The sequence below is a fragment of the Chrysemys picta genome, chromosome 7, assembly GCF_011386835.1.
Source record: "Chrysemys picta bellii isolate R12L10 chromosome 7, ASM1138683v2, whole genome shotgun sequence".
Taxonomy (NCBI): domain Eukaryota; kingdom Metazoa; phylum Chordata; order Testudines; family Emydidae; genus Chrysemys; species Chrysemys picta.
The window spans coordinates 125,810,273-125,833,726 of NC_088797.1; the positions used below are offsets into that span (position 1 = coordinate 125,810,273).

The following is a 23,454-nucleotide window of genomic DNA, read 5'->3' on the forward strand; positions in this document are numbered from 1 at the left end:
TGGCTCTGCTGCTGAATCGCTGCATGAGGTGGCACCTTTCAATTTCTCTGCCGTTCTCCCCGGGCCGCTGTCGGGCAGGAACAGCTGGGTTTAATCAGCCGAGCAAGGAGCCCCGGGAGGCGACCGGCACAGGAAATTCCACTTTGCAGAGACACTGATCCCTTAGTAACCTTGGACAAAATCAACCCCCCCAGCAAATGGGGCTGCGCCGAGGGCGGCAGGGTGCCAGGATGGCACACGCTTGGGCAGAGGAGTGGGGAATGAGATCTCAGTCCCCCTCCCCATGGCCACTGGCTGCTTTTTAACACCACCGAACAGGGACTAGCCAGCGGGTCCCGGCCCAGCGAGGGCTGCGAGCTGCGGCCGGGCGCGTCCATCCAGAGCCAGTGCTGGGGACGCAGCTGACTAAGCCCTTGAGGACCCCGCATGTGTGGGGTGGGGAAACCCCTCAGCCCGGCCCCAGTGGGGACAAGGAGCCCCAGAGCCGGAGTCTGGGCGCAAGGGAGTTGGTGGCTTCCTCCACCCGCCCACAGGAGGGGCAGAGATGCCAACGCTGGGAGATCGGTGTCCCCACATGGGCTGGGTGCCCCCCTCCTGCCTCATGCCGGACATCCTGCCCAGCTGAACTCCAAATCCGCCCTGCCCCAGGCTGGTCTGCACAGGCCCAGCCAGGGAAGGGTTAAGGGGCTGACCCTGTGAGTGGGACAGCTGGCTTATAAACCCCAGGGCTTGGGGGCAGGGAAGCAGTGTGTGCTGGGAGGAGATGGCTCAGAGCATGGGGCCCTGCACTGGTGAGGCTGGTTTTACCCCCCTGGGGCTGGGCTGCCCCAGGTGGTCGGGGTGAGGATGAGCTAGTGCATAAGTTCTCTTCCTCCTCCTCCCCAGCTGGCCTGAGGAGCCAGGAGACCTGGCGGGAGGAAGGCAAAGCAGGATTGCTACCTGCTCCAGGGCAGCGGCTGGTGCCAGGTCCAAGACCACTCCCACTCGCTGGCATGGGGGTGAACCCTGGTGTCCGGGCCATGCTCTGACTCGGGCCATTGCCCCCCCCCGGCGATGGAGCACGGCATGACTTCCTGGCCTAAGCTGCGGAGCGGTGTTAAAAGTGGCAGCCACGGCCTGCCCCAGAAGTGGTCGCATTTCAGCAGTGGGTGGCGTGGTCCTGCTCTGGGGCCCTGGGGGATCCTGCAGGATGAAAGACGCTGGAGATGTCTGTTAGCGGGGAGGGGTGCTTCAGAGCTCACTGCCCCCCATCTCTGTGTGTACCCTGCTCTCTAGCAGGGGCTCTCAGCAACTCCCCACAACTCCCCCTTCCACGAGGGGTTCTGTGTTCCCCACGTGCCAGGTCCCCCAGTCCCCTCCCCGCTGGCAGGGGCTCTGTGTGCACCCCCAGCCCATCACCAGCATCATTTCTCCCGCGGGAGGCTCAGCCGGGGGTGCTAATTGGGGGCCAGGCCCCAGCTGTTTGGGCTACAGCCCTTTGCAGAGGTGCTTGAAGCTGTGGCCGTACTAAAGAGTTGGCAGGGGCTTCCCGCCCCCAGGGCCTGGAAACCTGGCAGGGCTGCCAACCCCTCACCCCATGGGCTGCCCTCTGCCCAGCGCTGTCTAGCCATGCTGGAGGCAGCCAGCTTCCTCCCAGGGCAAGGGGGTGTGGGCCCCCTGGAGAGAGGAGGAGCCGGGCGCCCCTTTAGCCAGGGAGGGCAGAGCAGGCCTGGGTGGGCCGGTGCTGCAGGGGACAGAAGGAGCTGCCGGGGAAGGCCTGGATGTGCCAACCTTGGCCAGGCGGGAGGCTCAGTCCGGACGCCTGCCCTGCAAGGAGGGGGCTGGGTTGGCGCTGCCCAGGACCCCCCAACCAAAGGGGGGGGGGTTGGCGTGGGTCTGCCCAGAGCCATGCTCAGGCCCTGTGGGTGCCTCCTGCTAGTGATGGGGTGTGATAACTGTCTGACACAGCGGAGCAGGGCGTGACCACCCCGCTGGGCCCAGGGATGGCTGGGGGCGGGCCACAGGGCAGGAGGTGGATGGGCTGGTGGGTGGCACAGCCCTGGGCCGGGGGGGGGGGGGGGCAGGGCATCATGCTCAGGGAATAGGGGGGTAGCAGGCTCCTAGCGCTCTGGTCAGTGGCCTTTGCTAGTTGTTGGGGTGAAGGCCCTGGCTCCTGTCTGGTCTCCCCCTTCTGCCCCCCCCCACCCACAGGAGGGGGCCAGGCATCTGGCTAGCACAGGCTGGGGAACGGGGGGCAGGAGAGTTCCAGTCAGGACTCCCCACCCCAACCTGCAGCCTACAAGCCCCCCTCCTCCCTAGCACAGCTGTCCAGGGGCAGCAGGGGAGGGGGCCCATCACTCCCTGGGGGAGGAGGGAAGGGCTGCTGGCCCATACAACTCATGGTAGTGCCCCTGCCCTGGCTGGAGCTGGGCCCGTCCTCCCCCCAAGACAGCAGCCAGGTTCCAGGTGCTTCAGCAGGGGGGGGCGGGGGCTGCACCTCACCCACCACTTTCAGGGGAGCATGATACAGTCTGCTTGGGTGCTGCCCCCGCCCGGGAGGGGCCTGCGGGGTCCATGTCCCGGGCACCGCTCAGGGCTGGTGGGTGGGTGGTGGTCCCTGCCCCGTCCATGTGGCAAAACCCCCCATCTCTGTTCACGCCGACTGGCCAAGGCCCCTCGCTGGCACGAAATCCCCTCCAAGGTGCATAAACACCCCCCACCCCTTAGGCCAATCTGCTTCTCGTCTGGCCGTGTCTCGGGGGGCGGGGGGGAGGGCAGCCGTCGCTCTGCAGGCCTGCCCGATCTCGCCGTCACGGTGAGAAACGCTGCTCAGTGCTTCCTGCAGCAGGAAATCGGCAGCGACCCCCGAAGCAGCGTGAAGAATCAGGCGGAATGGCCTGGCTGTGGAATTCCCCCAGGGCAAGCGTGGGAGGGTGTGGGGGGGGAACCACATCTGTTGGGAACTTGAAAACTCTGACAAGAAACGCTTCCGTTATCCCCCATGAACAGCCCACCTGGGCCCAGGCCTGGGCGGTAACGCTGCAAGGCCTGAAAGCTGGGATGGGAGAAAAGTTCGGGACTTTGCCAAGGTGAGTGTGGGGGCTGGGACTGAAAGAACAGCTGCCTCCCATAGCTCCTTGATCCCCTTGTGCTTTACAGGCTCTTGGGAAAGAGATCCCCCCACCCCCTGAAATGCAGCTGTCTCTGGGGTGGAATAGGGCAGCTGACTACTAGACACAACAGGAATTAGGACTCCTGGTTCTATTTGCTGCTGAGTGACCATGGGGAAGCCTCCTCCCTTCTCTGTGCCTCTATTTCCCCATGTGCAAGGTGGGATAAGGGGTCTTTGCATCCCAGGGGGTTTAAGTGCTTGGAGACGTTCAGTTGCAAGGCCCCTGTAGTGTTACTATTAACGATGGGCTGGGTCAACGGCTGACACTTCTGAGAAGTATTTCACCCATGGATCTGAACCTGAGAGGTGGGTTGTTTCCTCCTCCCCCCCACATACACACAATGCCTGGTCACATTCTCTTTCCAGCAGGTCACACTTTATTAGGCTGCTGTTCCAGTCTGCGCAGGCTCTGAATGGGGAGGGTGCTCGGCTTGTTGGTGAATGGGTGCCACTGGCCCTGGATGCTGGGGTTGTCCGTGTGGAAGGGCTTGCGGATGCGAATGATCTCCAGCCCCGACTGGTTGGCTAGCTTCTGGACCAGCTGCGTTATCTCAGCCACTGTCTTGTCGGCGATGATCTCTTCCCTCACTGCTCCGTTCACTGGAAGGAGAGAAGAACCCAGGGAGTTAGCCCAGACCCGCTCCTATCACCGGACAAGCAGGCTACGCAAGGCTAGTAATAAAGCACATGTCTGGGATCCCTTTAAATGAGGCGCTGCAATGTGAGCTACATGGACTCTCCACCCTCCTCTCCCCACTGCTGAAATGCAGTCACCTCTGAGGTGGAACGTGGCAGCTGTTTAACCGCGCGCAGCAACACTGCACAAAACTTGAGGATGGGATGCAAAGGAGAAACAATTTAAACTGCAGGGGGCTTGGGGCGGTAGATCACCCTCCCCATTTGGAATTTGGACATTCAAATATCGCCCTGATCCACGCCTGCTTAGCTGTAGGTCTGGGCGCGTGGCTGCAAGCCAGACCCCTCTGTCCTTCCCACCCAGCTACCCCTCGGAGGGGGATGCAGGAGAGATTCCTACACTTCTGTTAGCTTTGGGCTGAGCGGGTGTCTGGCTGCTCTGCCCCCAGCGGGAGGCACAAGGATCTGCATCTTGTCGGCTGCCTGAGTCATCCAGCGCCCCCCCCCCCAGGAATAACAGGCCACGTGCTCCTGTGGGCTCCACAGGAAGACCCCTGTCTTGGCACTGTCGGTGTGTCTATGTGCTGGCACAGCACAGCGAGGGGACCGTCTTCACTTCCCTCTGGCCTCCCACCATCAGTGCGCCTGGCCCTCCCAGGGAATCAACGCAGCCCCGGCCCAGGCAAGCCCCCTTCCCGCCAGGCCCCGGGGCGATTCCTGTGCAAGCCGGGGAGAGGGGCCGCTGCTATTCTTAGCCCAGCGTGATGCGATCGGCAGCGGCAGGTCCCGTTCCACGAGCCTGCGCTAGAACCTCCTGCGGTTCAAGGCCTGGGTTTTAAAACCCTCCGCAGCCCCCTCTGCTCAGCCAGTGCTGTCTGCTCCGCTCTCTAGCCGTGCTGCTGACAGGGGCTGGGCCGGCTGTGGGGGGAACCGAACAGGAGAGCTCCAGCTAGTGCCAGGGCGGGCTCTCCCCGCACCAGGGCGCCTGCCTCCGCTGAGCGTCGGAGAGCGGTTCTGAATGGGCCAGTTACCGGCTAAAGGGAGCGCGGCGCTGGGGGCGATGCAGCGGAGACCCCGCCAGCTCAATGCACCCAGGCTGCAGGACTGCTGGCCTCAATACCCTGCCAGCCGCATCCAGAGGTGTCAGTCAGGATGGGCAGGATTTCTGATCGGTGCCCAGGCACCTTACCAAGAGCCCAACAGGAAACCCCACTGGCCTTTTGGCTTAAAGGCCAGCAAAGGACTCCCGCTTCCCCCTAACAACAACCGCGTCCCTGCGGTGAACCCCACAGCCCCTCCGGCCTGACCAACGTGCAGCGAGGCCCCGGCGGGAGATCCAGGGCCAGGCGTCTTTCCCGAGACCCCCCCACCAGCTATGGAGAGTCAAGGGCACTTGTGGCCATTAACCCCTTTGCTGCTGGGGGGAGAGGCCTTGGCCTTTTCCAGGATGGGAGCGATCTTACCGAGTGCTCAGTGAATGGCACACAGCCGGGTAACGCGCTCCCAGCAGGAGCCTGCCGGGGGGGGAGGGGGGGGGGCGCAGGAAGGGGCAAGTTCTCCTGTAGGTCAGCACTGGCGGGTTTCAGCTCCTCTTGGAGCAGCACATGCAGGGACTTGGTGTCAGATCGTCCCGGCGAGGACGGCCCAGTTCTCTTCCAATCGCTCCGGGTGTTCGGAGCCCACTCTGCGGGCAGGGGGACGCAGGGCTGGGGAAGGGAGTTCCCTGGCGGGCATGGGGAGGGTTAAAGTGCCAGCAGGAAACTGCATGTTAGACAATTGCTGATCCTTCCAGAGCTGCTTGGGTTTGCCAGCTGGGATAGCCCCGCTCTGCGGGGTGCCCAGGTGGCAGCCCGGCTAAGGGGACTATGCGAGGGCACTCCTGAATGGAAGCCGGCAGGAGCAGGGCTGCACGCAGGCTGCAGAGAGCTACTGCCTTCAGTCGAACACCGAGCTCCTGAACGCTTCCTCAGCCAGAGACAGGAGACAACTGGCCATGGGGCTGCAGGCCCAGCAGGGCGGGAGAGGGGGAACCTGACTGGGGGGGCCTCAGGGGGGTTGCCCAGTGACCAGCCCCCTCTTCTGCCCCTGTCCCGATTACATCTACCTCCTCCCCTCACCCTGCTCCAGCCCATCCTAAACGCTGCCCCTGAACATCACTTAGTCCTGCACCCTCACCCGCTGCGAACCACTTCTCTGGCTCTCCAAACTGCTCCCCTTTTGCCTTCAGGGCCTTGCTACATCTCTGCTGGCATCCCTCCCCCTTTCCGCTCTCCCAGGGACCCCAGCCTCCATAACTGCTCTACCACGTGCCTCTGTCCTGAATGCCTGGGATACCCTTCCCTTCACAAACCTCCTGGGCAAATGGCAGCCCTCCCCTGAGCCACATCACTCCTAAAAACTTGCTTCTGCTGCATCACCTGCAGGGAAGTACTTACCTTCTCTCCCTCCCCTCCCCCCCCAGACGTGACTGACTGTGTCATCTGATCAAGTGCTAACAGGGCTCTCCTCGCCAGATCATCTAAGCAACTAAACTGAGTCATCCTCTTTTAGCAGTCTGGGTCCCTTCTTACCACGTGTTATATCCTCCCTTGTCTGTCTAGTCCATCATTCAGCCCGTAAGCGCTTTGGGACAGGATCCTGTCTTCTGCTAGCAGCCTAGCTGCCTGGGGGCATCATGCAATTATCTCACCATTTCCAGTGAGCAAAACTCCAAGGCGGAAGTGACTTTCTGTACAGCTACCCCAAGCTCTGAATTGCCAAACAAATGGCCTACTGCCAGTGAGAGCTGATTCTAAGAGGACATGTCTCAGATCAATGCATTTCCACATGTGATTCCATGTCGATACCTCTCTAGCCTTTCCAGCCACAGACAAATACTGAGTGCTTTACTCTGCTTTTTGTCTTATTTGTGCATCTGAGAAATCTATTCTAGGGAGACGGCACCACCTACCCTTCAGAAGGCATACTGCGATGCTAAGATAGTACTCTGGCAAGACGTTAAAAGCCCATTGAAACTGCCTAGATTTCAAATTAGCAGTGTTGCTATAACCACATACCTGCCAGGAAATGAGACAGACAAGGTGGGTGAAGTAATAACTTTTATTGGACCAACTTTTGTTGGCGGAAGAGACAAAGACAAACTTTTGTGCTACACAGAGCTGTTCCTCAGGGCTGAGCTCTGTGTAGGCTGAAAACTTGTCCTTGTCTCTTCCACCTACAGAAATTAGGCCAATAAAAGATTCTCACCCATCCTGTCTCTCGTGGATTTCAAGCTGACAAACAATGACTTAAATATAGTTGCAGGTCCTACAGCTGGTCCTGACCAACTGCTGCGGTCTTACAATCACATTTTTAAATTGTTTTTTCTCTTCTTTGTTGCTGCAAGAGACCCAAAACAGGGGAATTGGAGTACATGAGGCATATGTGCTGTCAAAAGCAAGATTACACAAACTTCCTTCTAGTTTCTTGTTAGTTCTCTTTGTTGCTTTAACAACAGATGCATAATTTTCAGACTATGACTAAAACTGGGTGTCCATTTAACAAAAGCCAGCATTTTCTTAGGCACTTTGACAGCACACTATGAACTGCACTATACTTCCAAAAGCTTAGTCCCTGAATCCAGCCATCAGTCTGGTCTGGGTATAGTTTTACTTGGTGGAGTTTGATTCTCTCCATCCACAAAAGACTCGCAGCTCTTCCGCCAGAGAAGTCTGCTGTCATAAGTCTAGAAGCTGGGGCTTGTCTATGCTTGAAAATTAATTCAGATTAAGATAGCATGTAAATGTAAAGCACTAGCTAGTCCTGAATAATTCCATGTGTGGACACTCTTATTCTAGAGTAAGAATGCCTAGTTCTGGTTTAACTTAAACCCACTTTTAAAGTGGGTTTATCTTTTACCTTCATACAGCTCTTCCCTTTAATTCAAGCCTCTTTGATCTGGGAGGAAGCATCCACCAGCGTGATGCTTTAAACCCCCTGTTTTCCGGGGGAAAATAAATAGCAGGGGAGTTCTCCACAAGTCTCCCCTTCAGTTAAGGTGGAAGCAGCATTTTTCATACTCACAATATTCTGCAACCACTGTGGGAGTTCGGCATTTCTGTGGGGTCACGTACACCACAATGCCAGGGTTCTGCTTGGCAAAGTCCAACACCTTCTCTTCTATGTAGCCTCTACAACAAAAAAGCAGAGAAATCAGAGGTGAGGGTCAGTACTGTACCGCCTATGTGTGAGCTCTGTGACCCACCTTACAGAAGGCGTCAGGGTGCAGGTGTGCTCCCCCCACCTGGCACCTAGCAGCCTGCTGAGTGAGACACTGGAGCCAGGAATGAAGGTCTGAGTGCAGGGAGTAGGAGCTTCGTGCATAGATCTTAACGTGTCCTTTGTGAGTGGTCAGAGCGCCTGGCGGTCAGGGATTGGCTGTACACACCTATTCCCCCCCCCCCACCGGGTAGAGGTCAGAGTGCAGGGGTCGGGATACCTGCCTACCCACAATAGAGGCCAGAATGCTGGGGTCACGGGACCTGTCTGTCCCAGGCAGCAGTCAGAGTGCAGGGGTCAGGGGTCAGAGCACCTGCCTGCCCTGGCTAGAGGCCAGAGTGCAAGGGTCAGGGGTCAGAGCACCTGCCTGCCCTGGCTAGAGGCCAGAGTACAAGGGTCAGGGGTCAGAGCACCTGCCTGCCCCGGTCAGAGGTCAGGGTGCAGAGGTCAGGGGGTCACGGCAGCTGCCTGCCCTGGCTAGAGGTCAGAGTGCAGAGGTCGGGGGTCACGACACCTGCCTGCCCCCCCATGGGTCAGAGTGCAGAGGTCAGAGGGTCACAGCAGCTGCTGCCCCGGTCAGAGGTCAGGGGTCAGGGGTCGGTCGGGACGCACCTGGCCCCGCGCGAGGTCTGCCCGACGGGGCTGAAGGCCAGGCTGAGGCGCTGCAGCTGGCACACGTAGCGGCCCAGCCCGTTGCGCAGGACGCTGCCCAGGAAGCGGCTCGGAGTCCCGCGCGCGGTCATGGCGCCGGACGGCTCTTCCGGCTCCGGCCCCGGCCCCGCCCCGGACGTGACGCGGAGCTGTTGTGGTTCCGGGGTCGGGGGAGGATGGCGCCTTCCTTGCGGCACGTGGGGGGCCCGAGAGCGGGCGGGGGGGCGCCGGCCTGAGGGGCGGGAGCGGGGTCAGCGCCGCTGGGGGGGAGGGGCCCCGGGGCAGGAGGCGGCGAGGGGTTAGGGGGCGGAGGCAGGGAGGGGGCTGTGGTAGGAGGGGGACTCCGGGGGGAGCGGGAGCCGGGGGGAGGGTGCGGGGGGGGGGCAGGAGGCGGCGAGGGAGTTGCGCGGGGGGAGGGGTGCAGGGGACTGCGAGGGGGGTTAGGGGCGGAGGCAGGGAGGGGGTTGTGGGAGGGTATTAAGGGGTGTAGGGGGACTCCGGGGGGAGCGGGAGCCGGGGGGAGATGCAGGGGGGTAGGAGGCGGTGAGGAGGTTGCGCGGGGGGAGGGAGTTGCGGGAAGGGGTTGTGGTGGGAGGGGGTGTAGGGGGACTCCGGGGGAGCGGGAGCCGGGGAGGAGGTGCGGGGGGGTAGGAGGCGGTGAGGAAGTTGCGCGGGGGGAGGGAGTTGTGGGGGAAGGGGGCGTAGGGAGACTCCAGGGAGTAGGCGGGAGCCGGGGGGTGGGGGCGGGAGCCGGGGCTGCAGGGCGAGCCTGGTGAACTTGCGGTGCCCTGTGCGGGAAGCTGGCACCGGCCGGATGATGGGGGTGCCCCCCTGCAGAGCCCCCCTGCGCCTGCTGCCTGCGCTCGCCGGCTGGGCGAGGGGCCGGGGTGCCCCGCTGAGCACAGGGGCCCTGACTGGCCCCTCCCGGCGGCACTACAAGAAGGAGACGCTCCCTGCCTCCGAGGGCCCCATCCCGCCCGTGACCGTCACCGAGATCCGCCAGTACCTGCGAGCCCAGGGCATCCCCTTCCACGACGGCTACAGCTGCCTGCACGCGCCCAGCCTCTTTGTGGAGGGGCCGGGGGAGCAGAAGCCCCCCGCCGGCAGCGCCCGCTACAGCCTCTTCATCGACAAGACCACGGGCAGCTTTGTGTGCACAGCCACCCTGGCCGAGGGCACTTGGCAGGACTTCCAGGCTAGCGTGGAGCTGAAGCACAAAGGAGTCCCTCAGGCTGGCCTGCAGCAGCTTGACGGGGCGGACCAGGCTGGCGAGGACGCCCGCCATATCTGGGACCGGGCGCTGCCACTCTGGGAGCTGCTGGACGAGGAGGAGACTCAGACGGCCAAGGCCATGTTCGGCATCTCCAAGGTGTCCGACGCCACCCTGAAACGCTTCGGGGTGCGCTACCTGAGGACTGCCCGCACCCTGGTCTTCCCCTGGTTCAGCCCCCGTGGCACCGGCTTGAAGGGCCTGAAGCTGCTGGGGGCCGAGTGCCAGGGGGACACGGTACTTTACGTGGAGAACACTCTGCCCCGGCCAAGCGCCTATTACAACCTCTTCGGGCTGCCCCTGATCGGCCGCAGAGACACAGAGGTGGTGCTGACAGGCCGGGAGCTGGACACCCTGGCACTGTACCAGGCTACTGGCTTGCCCAGCTTGTCCCTACCCCGTGGGGCTACCTGCCTGCCCCCGGCCCTGCTTCCCTATCTAGAGCAGTTCAAGCGCATCACCCTGTGGCTAGGTGAAGACCTCCGCTCCTGGGAGGCCGCCAAGCTCTTTGCCCGCAAACTGAACCCCAAACGCTGCTCCCTGGTGCGACCCGGTGACCAGCAGCCCCGTCCACTGGAGGCTTTCACCCGCGGCATGAACCTCTCCAAGATCCTCCGCTCCGCCCTGCCTGCCGGGCACAAGTCCATCATCTCCTTCCGCCAGCTGCGAGACGAGGTCTTCGGGGAGCTGTCCAACGTGGAGCAGGTGGCCGGGGTCAAGTGGGCCCGCTTCCCTGAGCTCAACAAACTCCTCAAGGGCCACCGCAAAGGGGAGCTCACCGTCTTCACAGGTGACTGGCTACTGGTGTGAGGGAGGGGGCTGGGAGAATGGGACTCCTCTGGCAGCTTCAGCCTCCATCTTTGAGCACTTCATCCCCCTGTCTTTCATTGGCCTGGTGGGGAGGGGGGCGTGGGGAAAGGTCTCTCCATTCCTGCAGAGGAGCTCTGGTCACTCCCCTTGTCATTGATAGTACTCCTATAGCCAGGACTCAGTCAAGATGGCTGCTGCAGACTGGTGGGTTCCTGTTTAATCCTCTCTTCCCCACCTGGAATTGGTGGTAATGTCATGTCCTGCACCGTAACAGCTGACTGTGATGTTACCAGGAGCCAGTCTGATTTCCAGTGAGGAATGAGCGGCAGGATCTGCCAGACATTGAAGAGATAAAGAGCCTGTTTTCATACCATTGGCCTTAGAAATAATATTCCCCCTTGTTCCCGCCTCCACTGGAAAATGTAAGATACCTGCCGAAGTTTCTCAAGGACTCTTGGGCACAGTTGATCCTGTTGAAGTGCATCCAGATTAACGTGGCCCGGTTTCTTTTTTCCAAGCTGCTTTAAGTGATGTGTAAATTCCCTGTGCGGCTAGCCCGCCTGTTACTGCGAGCATGGTCACGAGAGGTCGCATGCTAGTCCCGCATCACTGTTCTCATCTGGAGAGCCCTCTTGTGAGATTGTCCAGCAGCGTAACTCAGCGCAGAATCTGGCCCTTCGGCATTAGAGACAGAAAAGACCTGTTGGGTCTCATTGAGTCCTTGACCGGGGGAGGGCTGGGCCCTACAGGATCTTCCCCAGTGATTTCCCCACCCCAGATAAGTGGCTCCAAACTAGCGAGGTTCTTCCCTAGTCTCTATTAGGAAGAGTTTCCTGATGTTCAGCCTCCCGCAGCATTCTCTGGCTGGCAAGGCAGGAGAACCCGGGGGCTCTAGCTCTCATTTAACCCTATTTCCGTTGAAACAGGCCCAACGGGCAGTGGGAAGACGACCTTTATCAGCGAGTACGCCCTGGACCTCTGCATGCAGGGGGTGAACACCCTGTGGGGAAGCTTTGAGATTAACAACGTGCGCCTGGCCAAGATCATGCTGACCCAGTTTGCGGTGAGGCGGCTGGAGGAGCAGCTGGACCAGTTCGACGAGTGGGCAGACAAGTTCGAGGACCTGCCGCTCTACTTCATGACCTTCCACGGGCACCAGAGCATCAAGTAACGTATCTGCCAGCAGCCCCGCTCTTGCACATCCGCCCTCGTGAGACCTTTGCACCATGTTCACCGTGGAGGCAGTGACCTGCCCCCAGAATATTTCGTATTGATATAACGCGCTGTGGGGCAGCCGGGGGCGCAGGGACTTCCCCAGGGTCACACAAGAGCTGCCGGTAGAGTCGGGATTAGAACTAGGCACTTCTTGGCTCCAAGTCTCGTGCCCAGTCCACTGGACCACACCTCCGAGAGGGATCTAGGGGGTCCTGTGTTGCTATGCAGTCTGTGATCTGGGGCGCTTAGATGGGCCGGATGGAATCACCAGAGCCATTTAGTACCTAATGCCAAGTGTAGGCCCGGGGCTCAAAACAGGTCAAAGACTGGCTGCAAATGCTGCCGTCTGTTGCGGGACACTAGAGGGAGCACACCCTTGCCTCTGGGGGAAGAGAGCAGCAGCTTTACAGACAAGGAAGGGTCAGGCCTTTGGTTTGGCATCATACAGCCAAAAGTGTGTCTGTGATGCCTTCTGTCCGAAGCACCTTGTGAGTGTCGATTTAATTAACCACACAGCCCAGCCTGTAGATCGGGTGCCAACCCCTGATGTAGCCGGTAGGCTGAGGTGGTGACTTGCCCAAGGTCTTGCAGTGAGTCAGTGGCAAGCTGGGAATGGCTCTTCAGAGTCCCCATCCCGTGCTTGAACCACAAGCCCGTCGTTCCTCCTCTCACCTTCACAGGAACCAGCTTCTCTGGGGCCTCATTTGCGTGTGACTGAGGCAGCTTCTTCTCCTTTCCCCCTCAGGACGGTGATAGAGACCATGATGCACGCGGTGTACATGTATGATATCAGCCACGTGGTCATTGACAATCTCCAGTTCATGATGGGGCAGGAGCAGCTCACTGTGGACAGGTGACCCTCTTCCCTCTTACTTGCTATGTTCCACTCACGCTTCCTCTCCCCGGCTTCGAACCTCCTCCTGCAGTCCTCTCTGGTGTAACCGGTGAACCTGGTTCCTTTGGGCCCCAGCTCACTCGTTCCCCTTCTTACCTGGACCCACGTGTCCCAGGGAGCCTTTCCTCATCTAGAGGTGCTGCCTGTATAATGTATTTAGGGAATCTGGTTTTATTACCATCTGCGTTGTGGCAGCACCTAGGGGCCTAAGTTATAGACCAGGCCTCGCTGTGCCAGGCGCTTTACAAACACAGGACACAATGGCAGTGCCTGCCCCAAAGAGCTTCCAATCCAAGTCGTGCTTTTCGGTATCAGTCGATAAAATACCTTTGAAGAGAACATCCTGTTAGTCAGTGTCTGCAAAGTGAGCTCTGGCGTTCACACCGTTTCCGGGGTTTAGATTTTTTGGTGCAAAGTGTTTTCTCGGCTGGGAATTTTACGTGACAAGAAGATCAGGGCAAAAGGGAGGGGGGAAATTGCTGCAGGTGGGTTTGTATTAGGAGATGCATTAAAAGCTGTTTTATCCGGCATGTTGGGGGAATAGGAGGTGCCGGTAGGTGAAAAATGCCAGTTAACTAAGAGAGAGGGAGTTTGGGTGCGGGAAGGGGTGGGGGCGCTGGGTGCAGGGGGCGCTCATCTCAGGCAGCTCCCCGCAAGCGGTGACCTGTCCTGGCTGCTCCTAAGAGGAGGCGTGGCAAGCGGCTCTGCACGCTGCCCCTGCCCTTCTGGATGGAGAGCGGCATGTTTGATGCCACACTTCTGGCTCTTGAGCAGGGCCCGGTACCCTGCAGGAGCGGAACTTGTGAGTCCCCAATGTTAGGCTGTCCCCTGGGGTGCCGTCAATGCCTATAAACTGGAATCGCCTGACTGCTCCTGTGAGAAGGGCTGAAGACTGGCTCCGGGGCTCTCTGGATTGCAGGGAGGCTGGTCTCTGTATTCTGCTCTCAGATTTCAGCCCGTCCAAACCCCTAGTTTATTGCTGAGATGGAACAGTGGGGGCTTGATCTTGTAAAGAGCTCTACTTTTTAAAACCGGAGACAGCATGGCCATGCCTGTAAGAGGCATTTTTTTGTTCAAAGTTGGTAACAGGTGTTCTAGGCTAATTAGGGTGTGCTGAATCCAGATACGGTTCTTCCTAAGCTGTATGTTGTGTACAAAGGCCTCTACAGAGAGGACGAGATAGCCCATGGAAATCACTGACGGTTCAATCTTTACTACCTTTGCGTTTAGGATTAACAAACTTCAGTTGGATTTTACTGAGCTGCAGGATGTAATAAAAGCGAGCAAACAATAGGCACAATCTTTGATCGCGCTATTGAGTTTCAGTTTTTATTTGGCAACAGGTACTCGGAATATTTGACTGTAATACCACCAGGAAAGAGCGTGTTTACGCGGCTCTTCTATATTGAGCATTAGCACCTTGAAACAAAAGTGTGCAAGCTGATTTAACTATTAGAAACACAACCCCTCATCCGAAAACACCTGCTTTGAAATCAAGTGAAAGTACTTTCCTGACTGAACGTTAAGAGGACATTTGAATGCACGCGTGTTAATGTTGTACTCGATCAAGAAACTTTGGGTCTTGACGGCGGCGGATTGAATCAACTTCTGTTTAGGTCTCTTGTTATGACACAGCTACTCATTTAATGCAACCATCCTAAGTGTCAGAGACGTTGACACAACCTTGTTCCAGTTCTCTACGTTTGCATGCTCCTGCCACAGAATATGGTGGTATTGGTGGCAGTGATATGAGCTGTGGCACCGGACTCTGTCCTCTTGTTTCCAACCCATTGTATTTGGTAGAGGAAGTATTGGATTTGGGCAGTGGGCCTGTTTCCAAACTAGTGCATGGTAATGAACCCGCTGTATGTGGAAGAAAAGAGCATGACCCGTTGTGGGTAGAGCTTCTGATGACTGATGTGTTGTCAGTGCTGTGAGCCTCTGGCAAGCCAGACACTTCACAAACGAACTCTTCTGCCCTGAGTCCAGCTCTCCCTGCCCAAGGTGTGTGAGAAGCTGATGGTGTCACGTCGTCTTGCCGTGGTCAGCAGTAAAGGAGGTTGAACCACAACCAGGCAGGGCATGAAATGGGAGCAGAGATTCCAGAACAGTGGGTCTGTAGTGTCGTTTCTCACATGAACAGGAATGGGAAAGTACTTCGGTTCCTTGGCTATGCCAGCGTTCATGTGGAGCTGCCTACATGTCCTCGTGCTATAGTAAGCCAGCGAAAGGCTCTGCATTCCTGCCTGTTGCCATTGCAGTAGACAGTGTACAACCATTCTTGTGTCGTCTTCTTCCTGATGTGCACACAGCCGACTGGTGTTGAGCGCCATGCTTCAGCCTCACCCAGAAAGCCACCAGCCAGAACGATGGTTTTATCACACGGCGCTTTTGTCTTTAGTGGCTCAGATAAAAATATGGCGAAGTCCTTCTTATTTTCTGGAAGTGCAATGAGATTTCACCCTGTTACTTGGAAGCGGCATGTATCTGCCTTCCACCACTTTTCAGATGAGTCTTGTACCTCTTGACCATTTTTGCCTTGTACCACCCTTAATAGATTCTTGTCCTCCCTGTGGAAGTCTGCTCCTGTCCTACCTATGTTTTTACACATGTCTCTACAAGGTCTCCAAATATTTTGGCTCCAGACAGCTTTCCTGTGGCTTGTACATCTACCACAAGACATCTTCTCCCAACAGGGGCAACAGTTGGTGGGAACTGGACATCAGCTGTCAGTACAACACCCAGTGATGCTTCTGTGCCTGTTCTGAGACGGCCATGTGCCTGCTAATGCCAGAAGGAAAGGCATTAACTTACAATTCAAAATCTGTGGCAAATTCACAGTCATGGCTTCATAGCCACCAAAACCTGAAGTTCACACGACCTTGACCGTGGCTCGTTACAGAGGTGGAGGTGAGATCTTATGAAGTACAAACTGACGTGAGCTCACCATAAAAGTGTGACCCGTTGCCTCTGTGCTTGAAATGTCAGATTGTGAGCCTGTGTCGCCCTGGCATGTGGCTTGCCATTCAGAGCTTGTTCTGTTGAGTTTGGTCCAAGAACTCCACTTCCCATCCAGGCATCTGCTGGCCCTGTGTGTGCCGACCTGTGTGTTTTTGAAAGTTTATTGAGAAGTGGAGGCCTCCTAATCCTGATGTAAGCCGCTCTCTGTTCTCTGGTGTGGCCCATTTTAGTTCCATCAGTTTACAGTACAGAGCTCAACAGAACCCCGTACTGCTGCCCAAGCGCTGACGACACGGTTGCATCTCTCCAGTAGTCGTTAGTTCTGGGTCTGTTGTCATGTGCAGTTGGTTGAAATGTGTCCACCTGGAGTTCTCGTTTGGATGTTTAACGATAAAGCCCATATCAGAAGCTCTTTCCTCCATTGCAGGTTTGCCGTTTTCTTCAGATTCAGAGCACCACGCTTTGCAAACACAGCCCTTGAATGGACTGGTTTTGCTTTCCCATTTCATACATTGGCTCGTACGATTGTGTCGATGGTATCAGGAACACGGAGTGTGCTGCAGTCTGTAGGATTTGGGTCAGTCAGTATCGGATACGGGGCAGGTTGTCTCTGCCAAGCGGCGACTTGGGTTGCATGGAATGAGCGTTTGCCATCCAGAGAAGAGCATTTATGTCAATTTGGCTGGCTGTGTAGTGAACAGACTTCCTGGGAATCGGGTTGGGAGAAGGAGCAGCACCGTTCTCAGCATCCATAGTTCGGAGGGTTTTCTCTGCTAGGGCTGTGTCCACCTTTGAGATTCCTTGGTAACTAATGCAGTGGCCGGTCTTATGGCCTACGACTCCTACCACTGATGTAGGAGTGTGGAATTTCAGGACCAGCTTCCTTTGCAAAATTGCTGTAACGCTTCCCAACCTCAGATTTCTCCAGAACGTGGCCTTGATTGGCCACAGGCTGAAGCTCATTCTGAAGCCAAAGCGTTGCTGTGTCAGTAATTTTGCTACCCTCACTCTTTGTCATCACAGACCCCACAAACGAGATGTAACCAAATCAAGTGGTTCTTACCTTTACGGCAGGTAAACGAACTCTTGTTTTGTGGCCAGACACCACCTCCTTCATCTGTTCATTCATCTTGAAAGTAGTTACAGAGACGAGCCTCTGTTTAAGGGGCACTTCTTGACAAAAGGTGCAGCATCTCCAGTCCATAGGTTTCACAGAACTAGACTGGCTTGTAATACAGACACCGGTGTCTTTATTGGAAGCACTACAGTTTGCCACATACCAGTTGCAGATCCTCTTGCTTTGCGTAACCTCTGGGTTTTGTCAGCGTATTGGGCACGGCAGTTTCTGTGCCATGGGACTGATACCGTCTGCCCTGAATGAAAGATGGACTCCATTCTGTCAATGGCCGCTCTGTGTTTGACATCTTGCGTCTTCTCTTTACTGGCTGTGCCGCCGCCCCTCCCCCGTTCACCTGCTTTACGCACATCTTCCCTACTTGATTCCTGGCAAATAATCTACAGACTAGGAAACTCAGGTGGCTCTATTCAGACTTTCAGTTCCATGTTTTACTGACAACTGTGATCAATAGGAGTGTCATAAACCACCGCCCCTTCTAACTACGGTTGCTGTATTTGTAAAATATATCATCCCCACCACTTCTGTGTTAATTCTCCCCTAACCACAAAGCATGATGGGCTATGAAACCAAGGCCGAGCATCCGAGAAAATGATTTCATATATTACAGGAAAAATAACTTCTGAGTTATGATTAACTTATTGCTAATATTAAGGTCTATGGATGACTGCCTATTGTACAGAGTTGAATACTAGGGTGCAAAAGGTGTTAAAGCCATGATGTGTGTCTTCAGTTCTGTTCTTAAGAGAATGAAAGGGAATTTTGCCAGACAGTGACAAGTTCAAGCACACCCAGTTGGTATATCAAACCTTTCTAGGGAATTTTAACAGCTGTGTTTGCTTGAGGGTCTAAGCGTCAGAATTCAGCTTGGTGACAATCATTTTCAAAGTCAGCAGGTTCCAGTTATGGTAGAAGAAGTCGGTACCAGCTTTTAACAAAGAGTGCGACGAGACCCGTCTAGAGGATGGACTGAGATTTCTGTCTAGTCGAATGGTCCGTTTGTTGGAGACGACTCCTGGGTACTAATCCTGCCTCTGCCTGGTTGTGTGAACGTTGGGGAGTCACTCCCCTTCTCCCTGCCTCCATTTGCTCATGTGTTAAGTGGGGATAATGGTCCTTTGAACCCGCCACCTCCATGGAGCTGTAGATGTGCAATGTGTCTGAGCACCTCATAATCATTAGCATATTTATCCGCACAGCACCCTTGTGAGGCAGGGTTGTTACCCCATTTCGCAGATGGGGAACTGAGGCACAAAGAGGCTAAGTGATGTGCCTGAGGTCACCCAGTCTGTGGCAGAGCAGAGATTTAAACCCAGCTCTCCCAAGTCCTCAGTTCGCCCTCCAACCATTAGACCATCTTCCTCCTCAATTGTTGCCTGTATGTTGGAAGCACTTCCCAGAGCCATGCCACAAGCAATTTCTCTTCCTCATCAGCCCCTTGCTATCTTGCTGTTCTAGACTTGCCGTCCAAGACTACATCGTGGGCGCCTTCCGGAAGTTTGCCACAGACAACAGTTGTCACGTGAGCCTGGTCATCCACCCTCGGAAGGAGGACGAAGAGCGAGAGCTTCAGACGGCCTCTATATTTGGGTCTGCGAAGGTGAGCGGCTGTTGGGAATAACCCCAGGCTTGGATCTGCTCAGGCTGTGTCAGCAGCTGGCCAGCCGTCGTGTGTCGAATGGAGCAATTTACAACGGCCTGTCTTAAAAGAGATGGTGGCCCGTGCGGACTCCATCTCCCAGAATGCAGTGCTCTGTTGTGATGAGTCTTCCTGGCTGCGGGGGCCCTTGTATATGGCTTTGCATAGGATAGAAACGAGCCTGTGTCCGTGCGGGGCTGATCCCTTCAGCACTGGTAGTGGTTCCTGCACTTGGGTCACTGATAACGTCTGGTCTCAGCCCAGAGAGGAGCGGGTGTCTTGTAAATTGTGAGTAAAACTGGTTTAGGCAGATCCGGATCTGGCACCTTCCCCTAGTATCGAGAATCCGCTCCCATAGCTCGGGCACCTAGGAGTGAAACTTCCAGTGGGTTTGTTTTGCAGTCCTGGTGGTAGCGCTTTCTCCCTTTGGGACCAGGGCGGGTTGGGAGCCCTCTTCAGGGAATACAATAAAGAGTTAACAGTGGGACGTCAGCTAAGGGCATGCTCTGGTGAAGGAGAGCCCTGCAGACACTGCAGTGAGGGAGCCAAGCGCCTGGGAAGAGGACACAGTCTAGAGGGGATTGAGCCTGATTCTTCATTTATCTTTCTCGCTGATGCTAAACTGGTGTTTGCTGTGACACCCGGAGCGCTGGAGCTCTGCCGGCTTAAGCCCCGGTGTAGACGCAGCTAGGGCGACAGAAGAATTCCCCCATCGACCTAGCTCCTGCTGCTTGGAGAGGTGGGTTAACTGCGCTGGCAGAAAATCAGGAAGCTACAGCACCAGAGCCGTGCCAGCGTAGTGCCCGTAGTGTAGACGGACTCTTAGTGGGGAGACGGGGGCGACGTGTGCATGAACAATCCTCCCTGAGCTGTATGGGGCTCTCTAGGCGAGCTGGGAGCGCACAGTCTCTCTTAAAGGGGGGGAGATGTATATGAAGGCGAGTCCCGACACACAGCGGGGCATGGGGGCCACGCCAGGCTGCAACAGGCTCCTGCGAGCCATGGTCGTACATCTCGGTTCAGTGGGTTTGTCCTCGCATTGCTTTAAACGGAGAGCCTTTGAGCTCCTAGTTTAACCCCTTCTGGGACAGCGTGGCAGAAAAGCGAGCACAGGGGCTTTCCCAGCCACTGGAGAGTGACAGCTCATTGCAAAACCAACATTCCTGAGACATCCCTCCCACCCCCCCACATGCACTCCTCTGAGTCAGGAGTCTTGTCAGCGTGTCAGGCCAGGCAGAGCCCCTCCTGCCTCCTCTCTCTCTAGCCTGGGCTGCCCCCTCCCGTGGTCTCTTCCCCCTTTTGCCAGGTGCCCAGGGTGAGAAACTCCAGCCCTTTCCCCCAGCCAGGCTCCTGCCTAGAGAGACTTCATTGTTCCGTGGGGTCGGGCCAGCAAATCCAAGCTGATGGGCCGAGGTTGCTCTGGGACGGTTTCCCAATCCTACTCATTCAGCCCTTTCCCAGCCCGGCACCTGTTGGGAATGCAGCCCACAGGCTGCCCTTGGCGAGGGCTGGCAACTTCCAGCGCAGAACCAACTGGGAGACAGGGTACAAACAGAATCTGACACAGGCACGTCCCTCTCTGTCCCACTCACAGTTCGGTCATTGCCGATCCCACCGTGCTTTCCCCAAGCGCCAGGGGCTAAATTCCAATTGAGCGAGTCATGCTCCGCCTACCGTCTCCTATAGTTTTAATTGACCGTGGAATTCTTCACTTCCTATCCCCTAGTGTTGCTGGGTGCTGTTAGATGTGTGTTCCACCCCAGAGCTGGCTGCATTTCCCAGGCGCACGAAGCATTTATGTTTGCATAGGCGCTGTCTGAAGCGCTCTGGGACCCCTCAGTCTGACAGGCGTGTGTCCCAAGTCCAGGTACCTCTCTCCCCATGGCCTTCTCCTTTCTGTCTCTCGCACCCAGGCCAGCCAGGAGGCCGACAACGTGCTGATCCTCCAGGACAGGAAGCTGGTGACGGGGCCAGGGAAGCGGTACCTGCAGGTGTCAAAGAACCGCTTTGATGGGGACGTGGGGGTCTTTCCCCTGGAGTTCAGCAAACCCTCCCTCACCTTCTCCACCCCTGTCAAGGGGAAGGCCCGGCTGAAGAAGGTGAAAGATGACAATGGAGCGCCGCCGAAGCAGGCTCCGGCTGGGGGCAGCGGGGCCTCTAAGAAGCAGTGACCCAGCCCGTGGAATGGGCTGCTCTGGTGCAATCCCTTCCCCGGGGCACTCGGCCAGTGTGCACACCAGGCCTGAGGGGAAGGGGCTGGTGCTCGGTGCTGGGGCAGAGGAGATTGGCTGTGTTGCGTCCCCATCTCCATCGGAGACTCTCAAAGCCCAGGAGTGTTCCCTGTGCTGCTGCCAAGGTTTGCTGCAGCTCCTCGCCCCTCTGTGGGGCACCTCGGGCGCGTTGCGTTTGGGGAGGAGGAATCGCACCCTCTGCGTTACAGTCAGACGATAAGCTATAAATGGGCTCTTGGCTTAGAGCCTGCCGGGGGCCCACGACACCCCGGCTGACGGACGGCGAGATGGATACAGGCTGGCGCACAGGGGGAGTCCTGTGTGTTATGCCCCGTCCGTTCGCTTAGCACGGGTCCCCGTCGGTTTGTCCCTGGGGAGCCGTATGTCCGGACGCTGGGGTGCCGAGTCGGTGGAGCCTTCAGGCTGGATGTCCGTTTGCCGGACCCTCTCGCCTTGCTCCCGTCCCTTTAGTATTTCAGCCAATGTGGGTAAATCCTGACCCCAGACCCTGGCACGGAGCAGGGCACGGCGCGGGTCACAAGCCAGTGTGAGTTTGCCGGGGGCTTCTCCCCTCGGTCCCTACTGCACTTCTGGTGTGTGTCATAAAACCGCTGCTGAAGTAGCTCCGCTTGTCTCAGGAGACCTCCCTCCCTTCCCTCCAGGACCGGGATGGTGGGTTCTGCAGGCCAGTCTGGAAGGGCACCAGCAGAACTGGGCAGGTCCTGGGGCTGGGATAGCAGTGGCTGCGGGTCGGGAGTGAGGGGCACCGGCAGAGCTCTGCAGGGCTGGGCTAGCAGGGGGCTGCGGGTCGGGAGTGAGGGGCACCGGCAGAGCTCTGCAGGGCTGGGCTAGCAGGGGGCTGCGGGTCGGGAGTGAGGGGCACCGGCAGAGCTGTGGGGGGCTGTATGTGATGAATGAGGTGCATAGCCAAAGCTGTGGGTTGAGGGATACACAACTCCAGCCCACACTGTCCCATGAATCCCTCACTTCCACAAGCCCTGGGAGAAGGCAGGAGGGGAAGGGGGGTGCCCAGTGACTTGGGGGCTCATGGCAGAGAAGCAGAAGTGACCCAGTTGATGGCACTTGTTCCTGCCTGGTGCCCTTAAGGCAGATCGTGGGGTAATCACCAGCCGTGCTTCCGTAGCGTGAGTGGAGATTGTGAAGTTCCTGTATGGCAGGTCAGGAGCCAGGGCGCCCTACCATCGTGACACCAGCGTCATACAGTTGTCGCATCTGGAGCCTGCGGGCTGCACCTACTTTGCGTACACAATTATTTTAAAATAGCAATAGGCCCAAACCAGCAATGTGCCGAGAGCCCTTCGTTGCCATCGACCGCTTCTGAGCTCACGTGGCTGGGACCCCTTGTTACAGGATTCTCTCGGATTCGAATTGCCCCACAATCTGGGGGAGAACAGGCCTGTGTGAATGCACCAGCAATAAAATCCCAGCTGTTCAGCTCTGCCCTTGCCCTGCAGCAGGCCACGCTGTAGTGACCTCTGCTCCGCTCAGCTGGGCTTGGATTCCAGCCCTCACTGCCCCAGCAGCGCTGGGTTTCTTTGAAGGTCAAATCATGCTGCTTGTGTCTGAGGCGGGGCATTGTGAAGGAAATGGAGCCCTCCAGTGCATGGGATGGGGGATTTCTGAGAGGGTTTTATAGCCGTGGTCCCAAAAGACATTTCAGAGGACAGTTTGGATTTATTCCCTCCTTCCCCAGGGTTTGGAACCCAGACATTGCAGCCTCGTGCTGGTGCGTGGGAACTGGACCCTGAATCTGACTTCACTCTCAGCTGACTGGAGCTCAGAAGGCAAAGGGAATTCATCATGCAAAGTGAATTAGGGTTTTATAAATCCCTCTGGCTAGGCCTGCCGTGCTGGCTGGTCTCTAATGTGACCGTGATTATGAAATGGTTTGCAGAGTTCTCCATGTATGGCCGTCTGCAATCCCCTGTGTGCGTAGGAAGGGAGACTCCGGGGGGGAAGTAGTTTTCAGTGTCGAATGCTGAATACTGTGATTTGGGGTCCCATTGCACTGGGAGGGAAAAACCTCCACAGTGATTGGCTCTCTGCAATAATTTTGTACACATGAGGGTGTGAAAAAGATCATGTTGATCAGATATTTTGTCTACAGCTGGTCATTTGATTAAAAACAAAGGTGGCTTTTCCATGCTGCTTTGTCCTGGTTTTGTCCACAGGGTGTCAGTCTGCGTTAGACTTGAATCTTCTCTTTCTTTCCAAAAGGAAAACTTGATGGAACTTTCCTCAAATTCCCAGGCTCAGGGGCAGTTCCTCTGCGTAGCCCTAAGCGTCTTGATTTTACGCTGAGCTCAGAAACCTCCATTCTCACGCTATGGCTGCTGGCTGAGCCAGCACTTTCAGAGCGTGGGTTTGCTTTACCTTTGAATGACCCTTTGAAATTCACGCAGGGCCAGATTGTGAGAGCCCCCCCCTCCCGGTGGGTAGTGCGTGACTCCACGTCCATGGAACAGCGAGTTCACAGCAAGAGTGAAGGTGCTGGAGAGAAATCCAAACGCATCCCTGGAATACCACTGCTGGAAGGGTGTCAAGTGATCGACATCTGCTGAGTACAATGTCAGTCGACTGCT

General features: G+C 57.0%; 2 protein-coding genes across 5 annotated transcripts; one reads left to right on the forward strand and one right to left on the reverse strand.

The window, feature by feature from the left end:
- Nucleotides 1–3,505: 3,505 nt before the first annotated feature.
- MRPL43 (mitochondrial ribosomal protein L43) lies at nucleotides 3,506–8,832 on the reverse strand. Its single transcript, XM_005303473.4, has 3 exons — nucleotides 8,657–8,832; nucleotides 7,850–7,956; nucleotides 3,506–3,751 (listed from the first exon to the last, which is right to left on the reverse strand). The coding sequence occupies exons 1-3, from the start codon at nucleotides 8,785–8,787 to the stop codon at nucleotides 3,522–3,524; spliced, it is 468 nt and encodes a 155-aa protein (XP_005303530.1). The 5' UTR covers nucleotides 8,788–8,832; the 3' UTR covers nucleotides 3,506–3,521.
- Nucleotides 8,833–9,379: 547 nt separating this feature from the next.
- TWNK (twinkle mtDNA helicase) lies at nucleotides 9,380–23,013 on the forward strand. 4 transcript variants are annotated; one of them, XR_010589352.1, is made up of 6 exons: nucleotides 9,380–10,755; nucleotides 11,702–11,942; nucleotides 12,736–12,843; nucleotides 18,440–18,581; nucleotides 20,534–21,590; nucleotides 21,649–23,013. XR_010589352.1 is itself a non-coding variant. In XM_005303523.4 (5 exons), exons 1-5 carry the CDS (start codon nucleotides 9,510–9,512, stop codon nucleotides 20,789–20,791), a joined length of 1,995 nt encoding a protein of 664 aa, XP_005303580.3. In that variant the 5' UTR covers nucleotides 9,380–9,509; the 3' UTR covers nucleotides 20,792–23,013. The 4 variants fall into 4 exon arrangements, 2 of the variants coding, with proteins under 2 accessions (XP_005303580.3, XP_023956250.2); XR_010589353.1 differs by having other exon boundaries at nucleotides 21,707–23,013; XM_005303523.4 differs by having other exon boundaries at nucleotides 20,534–23,013.
- The last annotated feature ends 441 nt before the right edge of the window (nucleotides 23,014–23,454 follow it).

Excerpts from the sequence above, each read along its gene's own strand:
- MRPL43 (XM_005303473.4), bottom strand. The coding sequence starts at position 8,787 with ATGACCGCGCGCGGGACTCCGAGCCGCTTCCTGGGCAGCGTCCTGCGC. Across the intron at positions 7,957-8,656 it reads CAGACCTCGCGCGGGGCCAG|AGGCTACATAGAAGAGAAGG; the intron begins GTGCGTCCCGAC and ends TTTTTGTTGTAG. Across the intron at positions 3,752-7,849 it reads CACAGTGGTTGCAGAATATT|TGAACGGAGCAGTGAGGGAA; the intron begins GTGAGTATGAAA and ends CTCTCCTTCCAG.
- TWNK (XM_005303523.4), top strand. The coding sequence starts at position 9,510 with ATGATGGGGGTGCCCCCCTGCAGAGCCCCCCTGCGCCTGCTGCCTGCG. Across the intron at positions 11,943-12,735 it reads CACGGGCACCAGAGCATCAA|GACGGTGATAGAGACCATGA; the intron begins GTAACGTATCTG and ends TTTCCCCCTCAG. Across the intron at positions 18,582-20,533 it reads CTATATTTGGGTCTGCGAAG|GCCAGCCAGGAGGCCGACAA; the intron begins GTGAGCGGCTGT and ends TCTCGCACCCAG.